The 12,566-nt window shown below is 39.4% G+C and overlaps 1 protein-coding gene across 3 annotated transcripts; it reads right to left on the bottom strand.

Moving 5' to 3' along the window:
* Positions 1 to 1,129: 1,129 nt before the first annotated feature.
* On the bottom strand, positions 1,130 to 12,564 carry CCT8 (chaperonin containing TCP1 subunit 8). Of its 3 annotated transcripts, none has more exons than XM_053972108.1 (16): positions 12,434 to 12,564; positions 9,921 to 10,011; positions 9,248 to 9,327; positions 7,921 to 8,070; positions 7,469 to 7,649; positions 6,727 to 6,788; positions 5,922 to 6,059; positions 5,305 to 5,483; positions 5,122 to 5,188; positions 4,954 to 5,041; positions 4,731 to 4,846; positions 3,395 to 3,466; positions 3,060 to 3,224; positions 2,555 to 2,674; positions 1,995 to 2,117; positions 1,182 to 1,364 (listed from the first exon to the last, which is right to left on the bottom strand). In XM_053972108.1, exons 1-15 carry the CDS (start codon positions 12,491 to 12,493, stop codon positions 2,025 to 2,027), a joined length of 1,662 nt encoding a protein of 553 aa, XP_053828083.1. In that variant the 5' UTR covers positions 12,494 to 12,564; the 3' UTR covers positions 1,182 to 1,364; positions 1,995 to 2,024. The 3 variants fall into 3 exon arrangements, with proteins under 3 accessions (XP_053828084.1, XP_053828083.1, XP_053828082.1); XM_053972107.1 differs by having other exon boundaries at positions 2,019 to 2,117; XM_053972109.1 differs by lacking the exon at positions 1,995 to 2,117 and having other exon boundaries at positions 1,130 to 1,364; positions 12,434 to 12,562.
* Positions 12,565 to 12,566: the final 2 nt, after the last annotated feature.

Below are 12,566 nucleotides of genomic sequence, written 5' to 3'. Positions count from 1 at the left end.
AGTTCTCCTTTCAAGCTACTTGGAGACACATAAGCTGTTTACTTCCTAAGATTAATCTTAACAGAGGGCTTCAGCTGAAAGATGCCAGCACTCTGCATCATGCTGGCTAGTGCTGCTCAACATTTATTTTTAAGGTCATTAGAATGTGATGCAGTTCACTGCTGTCAGGATGCCCTTTTGAGAGCATGGGGAATTAAAAGGGTGAGTGAGAGATGCAAGTAAAAAAAATGAAGCACAGGATCATAAATTGGTTTGTGTGGGGAAGTACCTTAAAGATCAGCCAGTTCCAAACCTCTGCCATGGGCAGGGACAACTCCCACTAGACCAGGTTGCTCCAAACCCCATCCAGCCTGGCCTTGGAACACTTCCAGGCAGGGGGCAGCCACAGCATCTCTGGGCAACCTGTGCTAAGACCTCAAAGGGGAGAAGTTCTTGTGTATCAACCCTAAATTTTCCCTATTTCAGTTTGAAGGCATTCCCCTTTGTCCGGTCACTATATTCCCTGATGCAGAGTCCCTCTCCAACTTTCCTGTACCCCCTTCAGACACTGGAAGGTGCTGTGAGGTCTCCACACAACCTTTTATTCTCTAGGCTGAACAGCCCCAACTTTCTCTGCCCCTGTCTGTAGGGGAAGTGCTCAGTCCCCTTATCAACTTGGTGACCCTCCTCTGGACTCATTTTAACAGTTCTCTCTCTTTCTTATGTTTGAGGCACTAGATCTGTACACAGTGCTCCAAGTGGGGTCTCTGGAGAGGGGCTACTGAATGCAGACCTGCTGCCAACACTTAATTATTTCAACATTCATTTGACTGTTTACGCTCAAGTACTGGCCAAGGAGCACAAATAAGAGCACAAAGAGCCACTGCAGTCGTGGGTCATGAGCTCCCTGCAGCAGACTCATGGTCAGCCTCCCTGTATATTGAGTCTCTTGTGCCCACAACAGGAACTGGTATGTGATCTCCCCCTTTAACTCAGCCCCTGATTAAGTTCTGCCTCCTTCCTCATCTGGAGAGAGCGTCAGGCAGCCAGCCAAGGGTCAGCCCATCACATCCACAGTGTCATTCATCCCCTACACATTAACTGATTGGGAACGACATATCATGCCAGCTCCAAATTAAGTAAGTCAGCATTTAACAGTGAGTACGTTTATTGAGGTGTTTGAAGTTCTGCACTCCATTGGACACTGTTCATAATTTAATTGCAAGAGCAAAACATTGTGACAGGCTCCAACTGGGATATTAAAAAACTCACAAAGTCGTGTCACTTAAGAAATACAATTAAATTGTTCAGTCATTTTGGTCTTCATCCCAGTCTTTCTTTCCTGATGGAGGTTTTGGGCCACCAGCTGGTTTTGCCATAATGATCTTGAAGAGAATAGAGAAGTAGAAAAGGCTAATGTTAAAATCAGGCTTGTACCCTTCTCCTACAGCCACATGATTCTGAATGCTAGCATTCACTACATTCATGCAGTTTCCCTACTTGGAACCCAAGCCAGAGAATATCCATCTAATTGAAATATTAACAGCTTTTTTCTTGAGAATGGTAGAGGCTGAGCCCTGATACAGTAAAAAAAGGTATTTTACCTCATGTTTGCATGCAAAGTAAGACTTCAGTTAGTCTGCAGAAAGTGAGTGCTTAAATAGGCCAATAGCAGACTAGTTCACAGAGTGCACACTACAGAAAGCATTATCAAAGCTATTGTTCTCAATTATTGTCTCTAAGTATGACACTTTAAAACCATTAAGTCCATTAGTCCTACCACATTAAAACTCATTCTCTGCCCTGGCTACATGGACAAGTAAAGTAAATCTGAACTTGCATTTATCATCCCTTCCATGAAAATTTGGATTCATGTGCAGAATCCATTTGCAAAGGGCACAAATACAGGATGTAGCAATCAGCACACAGCAGAAGACAGCAGTGTTATGTGTTCTCAAGGAGCGTACAATCTGCCATGTGCTTGTCAATGAATTCATGCATGGTCTTACAGATACCTCTCTGCTAAAGAAACAGCTTACTGCACACTAGTTTTCAGGCTCATCTTTCCAGTCATCCTTATCCCAATGTCCTTGTTGCTTAGAGGCTTTTGGACCGCCTGCTGGTTTTGCCATAATAATCTACAAAAATTTTACATGCAAATTCATTTTTGCTGAAGTTACAAAAAATAATGAAAGATTCTTATGATCAAGACTGTACCCTCTATTTTTCCTAAAAATTGGATTTTCATGTAAAAATACATGAGAGAAGGCTTCTTCTAATAAAGAAGTTCCTACAGAAGTTGGGGTAACTCTCTGGATATAAATATAAACTGTCTTCAAAATATCAACAAAATCTTTTAAAAAAATATCCCAACAAACATTAATAGTGCAGCTACAGAAGCAGCCACATTCCAGATTACAAGCTCTTGAACAAATGACTTTCTGGCTTCCAGAAATGAACAAACCACATTCTCAAGTAACATTATGTTTGCACCTTGCATTTCCATGAGATTCCACCTATTTGCATGAGGGTTCTGCCAGGTTTAATTCAGCACCCAAATGACACATAAGCTTACCTGATCAACCCTTAGGACAGTTACTGCTGCATTTGTAGCTAGCTTGATACCCCAGAATTTTCCAAGATATGTGTCTAACACACCAGCTTCCAACATGTCCTTCACTGCAGCAGCTTCGGCCTGTCAGATGGGAAAAAAATATTCAAAATGATTCTCAGGCTTTCTCCTAGCAAGGTGGTATCACTTTTCTAATCTTCTCCCTTTAGAAAACATTCATTCCTAATCCATTAGCAGGAAGACAAAGTCAGTAATTACTGAAGACCTACTCCCTGTCACATTAGTTCAGTATCCCACTCCACCTCTGACATAAGACCATTATACTATACTGAACTCAACTGCTTGCTGATAAAAAGAACATTTAAGGATTTCAATTCCAAAAAGTTCTAGACTGTGCAACACAAAGCTCCCAACAACTTAAAATAATCTATAAATACTTCATACTGATAGAAGTACTATTAAGTATAACCCTGCACTGCAGGGCAACAAGTAACATGAGAGACTTTACCTCAATATCAAATCCAACATTCTTCTTCCCTTCCTGATGCATGGCATAAAGTTTGGAGATGACCTCATTAGCCTTAACTCCAGAGTTTTCTGCCAGTGCTCGAGGAATGGCTTCAAATGCCTCAGCAAACTTCTTGATGGCATATTGGTCCAGCCCAGGACAAGTCTAAAATTAAATTGAAAACCATGTCAGTATTTCAATAACTATAAGATAGGGAGGCATTTCCCCTCACACTTTTTATTACACAAACACGTATGCTGGTATGAAACAATATTTGTATTTTTTTGTAAAACGTGTGTGTGAAGATGAAAAGCCAAGAAGCCTGTTTGCCATACCTCTCCATAAGATGTGATCTGTTTGGCTAATTCAATCTCTGTTGCACCTCCTCCAGGAACAAGACGTTTATCCTGTGGAAAGACCACACCAAAACACAATGTTTTGCTTAAAGCATCTATTACTTCTTATTTTTAAGGATTTTTCTAGTCTATCAAGAATGCAAGAGAACTTTATTCCACAAAGGCTTATAAAGAATCCACTTCAGAACAAACATGCATTATAAGGGAAATCAGAATTATTAAATTTCCCTTATATTATAAGGGAAACCAGAATTTACTCATTCATTCCAATGTGTTTCAAGAAAAACAGCTTCTTTTTTAAAAAACAAAATAATAATGCAGTGGGTTTTGTGTCTCAGATTTTTTGGGTTTTTTAAAAAAAAATTCAACTCCTGGTTAACTGTAACAGCATTCCTAGATTTTCTCATTTTTTCCATTATTTTAGTGGGAAATATCATACAGGAAACCAATATACTGTATACTAAGTTTAATATGTCAACAGGTATTACAAGGTGTTGGGACTTTTTGTTTTGTTTTATTGCATTTTAAATTAAGTATTTTGTACATCCTTTGGCAAACCAAAATTTACTTATTAACTCTGGTCTCTTAACCCACAAAGTAATCATCATAAATGTTAAAACAGGACAACTCCTGGAGACAATCATAAACGCACAACATTTCTGTACTCAAAATCAATGTCCATGTCTTGGTATGTAAAGGAGATTAAGATTCTAACAGTTTTAACAATTTTTGCATGCTGTTTTCCAAGTAAATACAAGAACATTTATTTTTGAATAAAAAAAAAAAAGAAAAATGAAATAATAATATTTAAGACCACATAAACTGCTCACACAAAAAAAATCCTCTGTAAAAATAAGTTCTTCCATCCATAAAATCCTACCAGTATTATGTGGAAGAAGCATGAATTATCACCAATGAACTAGAAATTGAGTCTGCAACCAATCAGTTTCTCCTGATCCCAAGTGACAAAGCTATCTAGCTTTTCTTCTGTGCCTGGTTTCCAAAGAACATTACAAAACATCTAGGAAGTAAGTCAAGAAACAGTTGACTGTCTTTAAAAAGTGGCAAAGGTAATCCACCTTCAAGAACTCTCTCATTACTGGAAAATTGAGTGCAGTCCATGTTAAATGCCACCTTTTATGTTCACAACAGCCATCTTCGCTACACAGCCCTCCACACCTCAGTACTACACAGCCATCTCTCCAAAGGCACCAGAAGGCACCTAAGAAGATTGGTATCTACAGCCTTTGGTAGCAAATGAGCAGAGAGCAGGCTCAAGCCTTGCCTCAAACTGATTCACTTCTCACTTACTTACCCTTGTGAGTACTTTGAAAGTATTGACACCATCATCCACGGCTCTCTCTATGTCATCCATCAGATTGTCTGTAGATCCACGAATGAGGATAGTAGAAATGGTTCCATCCTCCTTTTCTGTTTAGAGACATGAATTACTGAATTAATTAATTAATCTTATATCCAAAACACATACAAACACACTTTAGAACAGCAGCGTCCGCAGTTCTACAGAACATACATACCATGCTTAAACACCACAACCTGTGTATCCCCAACCTCTGATAAATACACACTATTGCAGTGACCCATTTCTTCAAGAGTAGGGGGAGTCTAGAAAGAAAAACTTGAGTTAAGAACTGGACCTGCTCATCAGTTCTCATCCTCCTGCACCTCATTTAGGAGGTACATACCAGTCTGGGTAGGGCTGTTGCACCAACTGTTTTGCACAGTCTTCTCAGGTCCCACTTGGAGTTCAACCTTTAAAAACAAGTTTCCATAACAATGTTAACACATGCAAAAGTATTGTCTTAATTTGGCAAGTACATTTCATAAATCTGATAGTCCAAATGTTTTCATGCTCTCCTAGTACTTACCTTACTAACATAAGATTGTACTTGTTGGCATAATGAAGAGCCATATCTGCCACTTTGCCACCTGTTACTACTACATTTGCACCACTATCAGCAATAGCTTTGACTTGCAAATCCATTAGATTTTCTTCTCCTTTACTGAAATTCATCAGTTCTTCAGCATTCTTTATTAGGACGGTACCCTAGTGAAACACATACACTGTTAAAATTCAGCATTAAACCATATACCTACAAGTTTCTGACAAACCATTTTGTCTCGCAACCTATCTGTAAACCTTAAGTCATCCTGCTTTATAATACTGACTCCCCAGGCAACAGGGTAAAACAAGAGAGGGAAAAAAAGGGAAATCACCAGGCAATTCCAGACAACCTTGGGGTTCAGAAATTCAAGCCGCAGTTTGGCTCAAAAAACCCAAAAAAACAACACCATTTCCCCTATCTCAAAAACTCTGTGAAGCAATCAAGGTTCAGAACTTCTCTATTAACTTTTTTAAACCAAGAAAATCAATATTCACCAAAATATCTCAATTACCAAGTGTCAAGAATATTTATAGCTAAGTCTAAAAATAAGAGCATATATGCATAAATAGAGATGTAATTTATTTTGAGCTTTAACGTACCTTAGTTTCAGTTATCATACCATCAAAAGGGCAGGAATACACAGCTATTTTTGCATCTTTGACAGAAGTAACATCTCCTTCAGTTTCTTTTTTAAAAACCATGCCATGCAGTACTGAGGAAGCAGAAATACCAGCACCCTGAAAGGAAATAAATGGAATCTGAGACTTTTTACAAGGGCAAGTAGTGATGGAACAAGGGAGAATGGTTTCTAACTCAAAGAAAGTAAGTTTAGATTGAATATCAGGAAAAAATTCTTCCCTGTGAGGGTGGTGAGGCCCTGGCTGTCCAGAGAAACTGCAGCTGCCCCATCCCTGGAAGTGTTCAAGGCCAGGTTGGACAGAGCTTGGAGCAACCTGGTCTAGTGGAAGATGTCCCTGCCCATGGTAGGGGGCTGGAACTGGAACTGGGTGATCTTTAAGACACATTCCAGCCCAAACCAAACTGTTCTTTGTTTCTATGAACTGCAGAACATTGCATTACTGACCATTTGTTGTCAGAAAGCTGCACTATTCTGCCTGAAAAGCAGACCTTACAATCATTTGGATGTAACACCTTAAGTGTAAGACTTTAGCTTATTCAGCAACAACACTGTCTAACAGGTTCCCATTTTAGATTACTTCCAATATGAATGATTTCTGTTTCTGAATGCTGCTACAGGGGACTAAATAAGAGAAAGACTAACTTCCAAAATTTAGTACACATGCCACAACAAAATTACAGAAGACTCTCTGGAAGTTCAAAGATTAACCCTCATTACACTATTTACCTTAATAATTACAGTAAAACCAGCTACTTCAAACTTACCACAATTTTGCACACTCTGATATTATCAACATTGAAATGACCAGAATCAGGAAGAATAGAAACTGGGAAAAAAAAAAAAAAAAAAGAAAATAAGAAAAATAATGAATATGAATAAAGTAGAACAATGACACCATAAACAATGCCTGGAATTTTTCTGAACTACTTAATTTCAGTGGTTTGAGATACCTGCCTAAATTCAAGACAATTATAACCTGCCAATAACTGGCATAAAGAGAAACAGAAATTTTGTTTTTACAAATTAATAATCAGAAAGAAACATTTATTCAGGCTGCTCAGTTAATTAAGTTCAAATATGCATTCATTCAAGTAGAGTCAAGAGGTAAGTCTAACCCAGAGTATTTAGAGAAATCACTGGAAATAAAAAGGAAGGTTTTGTCCTGGAAATCTAAAGGGATAACAACAGAACTACAGTCTCACTTCCATTGTTCTGTGGCTGTGACTAAAAACAGCTTATAAGAAGCAGAATATGTCCTCCTAATGATATAAAAAAAAGGAGAAAGATGGATTTCTGCCTAGTAGGAAAGGCAAACCTTTTCTGAGCTACAATGGCAATGCAGAGTTCAACATGAGGAAGATTACCCTCATTTCAGAGGTAAAGACTTCATCCAATCCAACCTGCTAAACTAACCATACTTCCTATCTTACATGAAAATATAAGGACCATAACCAAACCTACTCAGTTTTTTAGCTGTCTGCCCATACCTATTCCAGCCCCACTTACCACAGGCCTGAGCAATAAGCTTTGCCAAGAACCGTTCATTGCCATATTGTTTGCTCATGACTGACGTGTACAACAAAGATGCCACTTCTTCAACATCTTGAAGGTTCTTTGCAGAACAGCACACCAAATCCAGAAGAATTTCTAGGGCTTTCTTGCAAGCCTTTTCATATCCTTCAATCACCTGTGTAGCAAAGAGTAAATATTCACTACAAGACTTCATACTGCTTTTAACTGCTTTTCTAATAGCCATAAAACATTAACAGATGCAAAAGTTTACAAGGGAAGCAAGCAATCCCAAGTAACAAAACATGGTTCCCCTTCAAACATCTTTATCTAAAAAATTAGGTGGGAAGAAAGCAGATTTCACAGTATTACAAGAACAAGCCCCAAGAACACTGATCAGTGGCAATCTGGATTCAAGCTCTGTGAACTGTAATGTGACTATAACTTGCCTCTGAGACAGATAACCCCATCCTCAGAAGGTCTTCCGCAAACTCCAGAAGAACTCCAGCAAAAACAAGGACAAAATTTGTTCCATCTCCAACTTCTTGTTCTTGCATGTGTGAAGCCATCACAAGCATTTTCGCAGCAGGATGCTGGACCTTTAAAAGAAGTTACACATCTTGGTGACTAACACACCACCTAAGATTGCAGTTTCAGGCTTTTTCTATGCATCTTTCTAAGCTCTCTTATTTCAAATTGTACCTAGAGATATGAAGAATGCACAAAATTGGAAAAGAAAGCAGCACAGATATTCTTAATTGGCTAACTTCTCTAGTAAGAAAAAGCAGAAATATACATTAAAAAAAATCAGAGAACTGAACATTGCCACTACAATATACATTAGACATCCTTGACATTGGTTCTGAGATACTTTCACAGGGTGCAGTGGTTTCACAACTGAGTTCTGCAACAGGAAAACAGTCTGAGTTTAGATCTTCAAATTGAATTTATGTGTAACATACAAAATACATGTCTAAATAACAGTTACATTTTAAGGGAGGGGTTGTGTGCGAGAGTTCTGCTTAAAGATTGCACTTCTTCACTATTCTTTCAAATAAATGCAATAAAATACCATATTCATGAATACTTATACCTGCCATTTTATACCAGACAGTAACATGCAAAACATATCAGATTAGGTCACTAGTACGCAGAGTGTATTTTTTTAAAAACAGAACTGAGACTTCCAGTTACTCTACTCATACTGAACACCAACACAATGTATTCAGTAAGTAAATACTTCATACTTACATAATCTTTATCACTAAGTATAAAATTCAGTAAAATATTATCCATGTTATGTCATAAATATCAATTTGAAGTCACAGGAAGAATTAGGAGAGGACAGCCTTTTCATGCCTTCACAGTATTTACAGAAGGAGGCTGCTATAGCCTCAGATTCTTAAATTCAATTGATGGATTCTAAGCAGTCAGGAGAACATGGCAAGCAACAACACAGGGATATTAACTCAACAGCTAGGTTATGCACTTTTCCAAGCCACTGCATTTCTAGACATGTCCTCTTTTAAACCTACTGGTTTTGGGGGAAAGTAAGGAATTACTAAGCATCTCCTACAACTATTACTGCTGCTTCACAAAATAATTACATTCTTCACTGTGGACCTCAAATTCAGTGAAAAAAGTAAATTACTTCCAAAGTGATATATGTAAATCATCTGTCAGAGTGACATTTCCTTACTGACAGTCAGAACCATAACAGCCCATGAGCAGAAACACTGGTTCACAACTGGCATCATCTGAAGCAAGAAAACTTACCTCTAGCTCTCTCAGGATAGTAGCAGCATCATTTGTAACAAAAAGCTTTTCCAAATGATTGATAACCATTTTGTTCATTCCTAAATGGGGAAACAAAACAATTTATAAAAATAATTCCTTATGCAAACTAATTTTGTACAAAGACACTGTTTCCTAACTTTCAGGTGTATCTTGCACATCAAAATTTTAGCTGTTTGTAATTTAAGAACTTCAAAACATTTCTGTGAAGTAATACAGTGTAGGACATTAAGGAGAAATCAGTCATTTCTGAGTAAGCAGTTTTCTGTTCCGAAATACCAGCACATAATTTAATTAAATGATACAGGAAAATATTTTGTTTCCATATATCTGACTGAACAGGATTATGTTCACTATGACTACCTACCATGTTATCATGTTTCCTTTAATTTTTATACTTTTTCATATATTTTATACCATGTTTCAAACAGAACGCAGTAACTGCTACAAAAACCTGGCAAAAGCAGACACTGAGCATAACTCAAGAGCTGTCAAAACAAAATCTGTTTTCTACAGTCACAAAGAAATAGTCACATATTTGCAGTTTTAGAGCAAGTCCAATGTGTTTCCCCCAGCTGCTTCTTTGTCAAGGTATGTTTAGCTCCAAACATAGCACTGTCTCAAAAATGCAGCAATAATTTTAAGATTTATTTACCGTTTGGTCCATATGCTGTACGGGTGGTTTGAGCAAGTTCTTTGCATGCCTGGATGTTTCTATAGACAGCTTCTTCTAGTCCTGAATAATGCTAAAGAGAAAAATGACTGATCAGAATTAGGCTAACAAAAAAAAGTGATGAACTAGTAATTTCTCATCAAAGCAGTGTCAATCCACTGAGTCCCTCAAAGTCTTTTATTAATATACATTTGGTATTTCACATACAGTTTAAACAGACACCAAACCTTACTCACAGACAGTGAGAACTAGTGTATACACCTTCTCAACTAGGCAGCTCAGTAGGCACAAAAAGCTTCTAAAGAGAAAATCTGAACAGTGACCTGACTTGCAATACAGTTTGCATCCCCTCAGTCTTCCAAAAAAGTTTTGTGACATGCCAAAAAGAAACAGAAAACAACCAAGACCCAGTTGGAGAGGGGCAAGGGTTTTTGTACATGCTTCTTTACCTGCACCTTTGTATGATACAAAAATAATTTAACTCAGTTCTATGTTCAAAACACAGCACTGAGTTAACTGTGCAGCTTGAAAATTCACAAGTAGAATGATTAAGTAAAATATCTGTGCTTGAGAAGGCGATCAGCCTGGCTTCAGTTTGGAAACCTTAAGACAAGATGGGGTCACTAAAAAGGACCTTAAGGAAGAAAAAGCAGGATAAAAAGTACTGTGCAGCCCATAAGAGAAGGGAGAAAAGTAACAATAATATTTACTCTCTAAATACAAACCAAACATCTTAGATTGCCAGCTGCCTCCTTGTTTTGCAGAAGACAACTCTTGCTGTTCTGGCCTTGAATTTTCTAACACTGAGGCCACTGTTCTGCCCCTGCCCTGAACGTATGCCATTATTCGGCTCCAAGAAGGATTCTAAAGAGAAACACAAGGGCTTTCAGAACTGCTACCTTCACTCTTCTATTAAGTAGCAGCAAACGGAAAAGTTTCCTGTTTTCCCTCTTTCTTGGAGAGAGGGACTTTGGACAAGAGCCTAGAGAGACAGGACAGGGGGCAATGGCTTCACACTGAAAGAGAATAGGTTTCGATTAAGTGTTAGGAATCCCTGAAATTCTTCCCTGTAAGGGTGGTGAGGCTCTGGCACAGATTTCCCAGAAAAACTGTAGATGCATGTGAAAAATGCATATTTTATGATTGGCTTTTCGCAAATGTGTAATGTTGGAAAGGTATCCTGTATTAATTCTCTCAAGTAGCGTGTTGAATGTATTTTTAGGTTATAACACAATGTTAAAATAGAAACTATACTATGTAAGATACTTTTTAACTAGCTCAAGAAAGAGATGAGATAATCAAGGAATTCTTCACACAAAGATAACAATTACAGAAACCCCTAAATTTTCCAGAGGAGAGGAATTTATGGCTTTCCTTATCAATAGAAACGAACTTCTTCAAGCCTGACTTAAGACTCGAAGGCGCCTGGGGATTAACAGAAACTTTTTGACAAGTACCAGACGAATTTCTTGTTTTAAATAAAATATATGCATAATCATGAAGTGTTTTGTATATGCAACAGGCTATTGCTTTTAAGGTGATTCCTTTGTTCACAAGGCATGCTTGTCGTGGCTAAAGTGCCCGAGAGCATCCGGACGTCCGTAATTCTTTGCTTTTTATTGTCTTGTAATTGTCCTAACTCTATATTTTTATTACTCTAATTGTATTACTATTTTTATAACCATTTTATTATTATTAAACTTTAAAAATTTTAAAAACCAAGTGATTGGCGTTTTTCACAATGCACAACCCTGGAAGTGTCCAAGACTAGGTTGGATGGGGCTTGGTGCTAAATGATCTTTAAGGTCCCTTCCAATCCAAAGTCTTTGGTTGATTCTAGGAATAAAATAGAAAAAACCCCACACCTGCTTGCTTTCTGCCCACTTTCCAAAGAAAGCTTCTCCTTTATTAAGACATAGTCCTTCAACTCTACCAAAATCTTTATTATGTTAATGTCAAAAGCAATGAAACCGGATTTATTGGTAAGGAAACGTATAGAAAACATGTCACTGTTCTGCATCCCTGACAAAGGCATCAGAAAAAATCAAGCAGAACGACCCGGATACTTCTGAACCGCTTCAACTACAGGGCCCGGCTGAATGTTGCTATCCAGCCCCTGTGAGAGCTCTCGGAACAGCGCGGGCACGAATCGGGCCCTGGCGCATCCCCGGGGCGGCGGGATGAAGCGGCAGGGCCCGGCCCAAGGGCAGGGCGGGGAGCGGGATCCCGGCCCTGCAGAGAGTTCTGGAAGGCCCCGTGCGCCGGGTGCCGCCTCGCAGGGCCGGGCATGCACCGATCCCCGCAACGCAAGGGCCGCAGAGGGGCCCCGGGCCGGGAGCGGGGCACTGCGCGAACCCCCGGGCCCTCGCCCCGCGGGACACGTGGTGCCGCCAGGCCCTGCCGGCCTTCCGGGGCTTTTCCCGCACCGCCACCCTGAGACTCCTCCCGCACCCATCCATCCATTTATCCGCGCATCCATCCAAAGTCGGCCTCACCTTCGCCCCCTCCTTGAGCATCTGGGCGAAGCCCGGGGCCTTGGGGACGTGCAGCGCCATCTCCGCTCTGCTCCGTGCCGGGGCTGCGGCGGCGGGAGCGCGCGGAGCACGGCGGGAGCGCGGGGCCGCGCAG

The sequence above is a fragment of the Vidua macroura genome, chromosome 2 (genome assembly GCF_024509145.1).
Source record: "Vidua macroura isolate BioBank_ID:100142 chromosome 2, ASM2450914v1, whole genome shotgun sequence".
In the NCBI taxonomy this organism is placed as follows: domain Eukaryota; kingdom Metazoa; phylum Chordata; class Aves; order Passeriformes; family Viduidae; genus Vidua; species Vidua macroura.
Note: the sequence above shows the minus strand (reverse complement) of the source record. Positions and strands in the feature narration are given on the sequence as shown.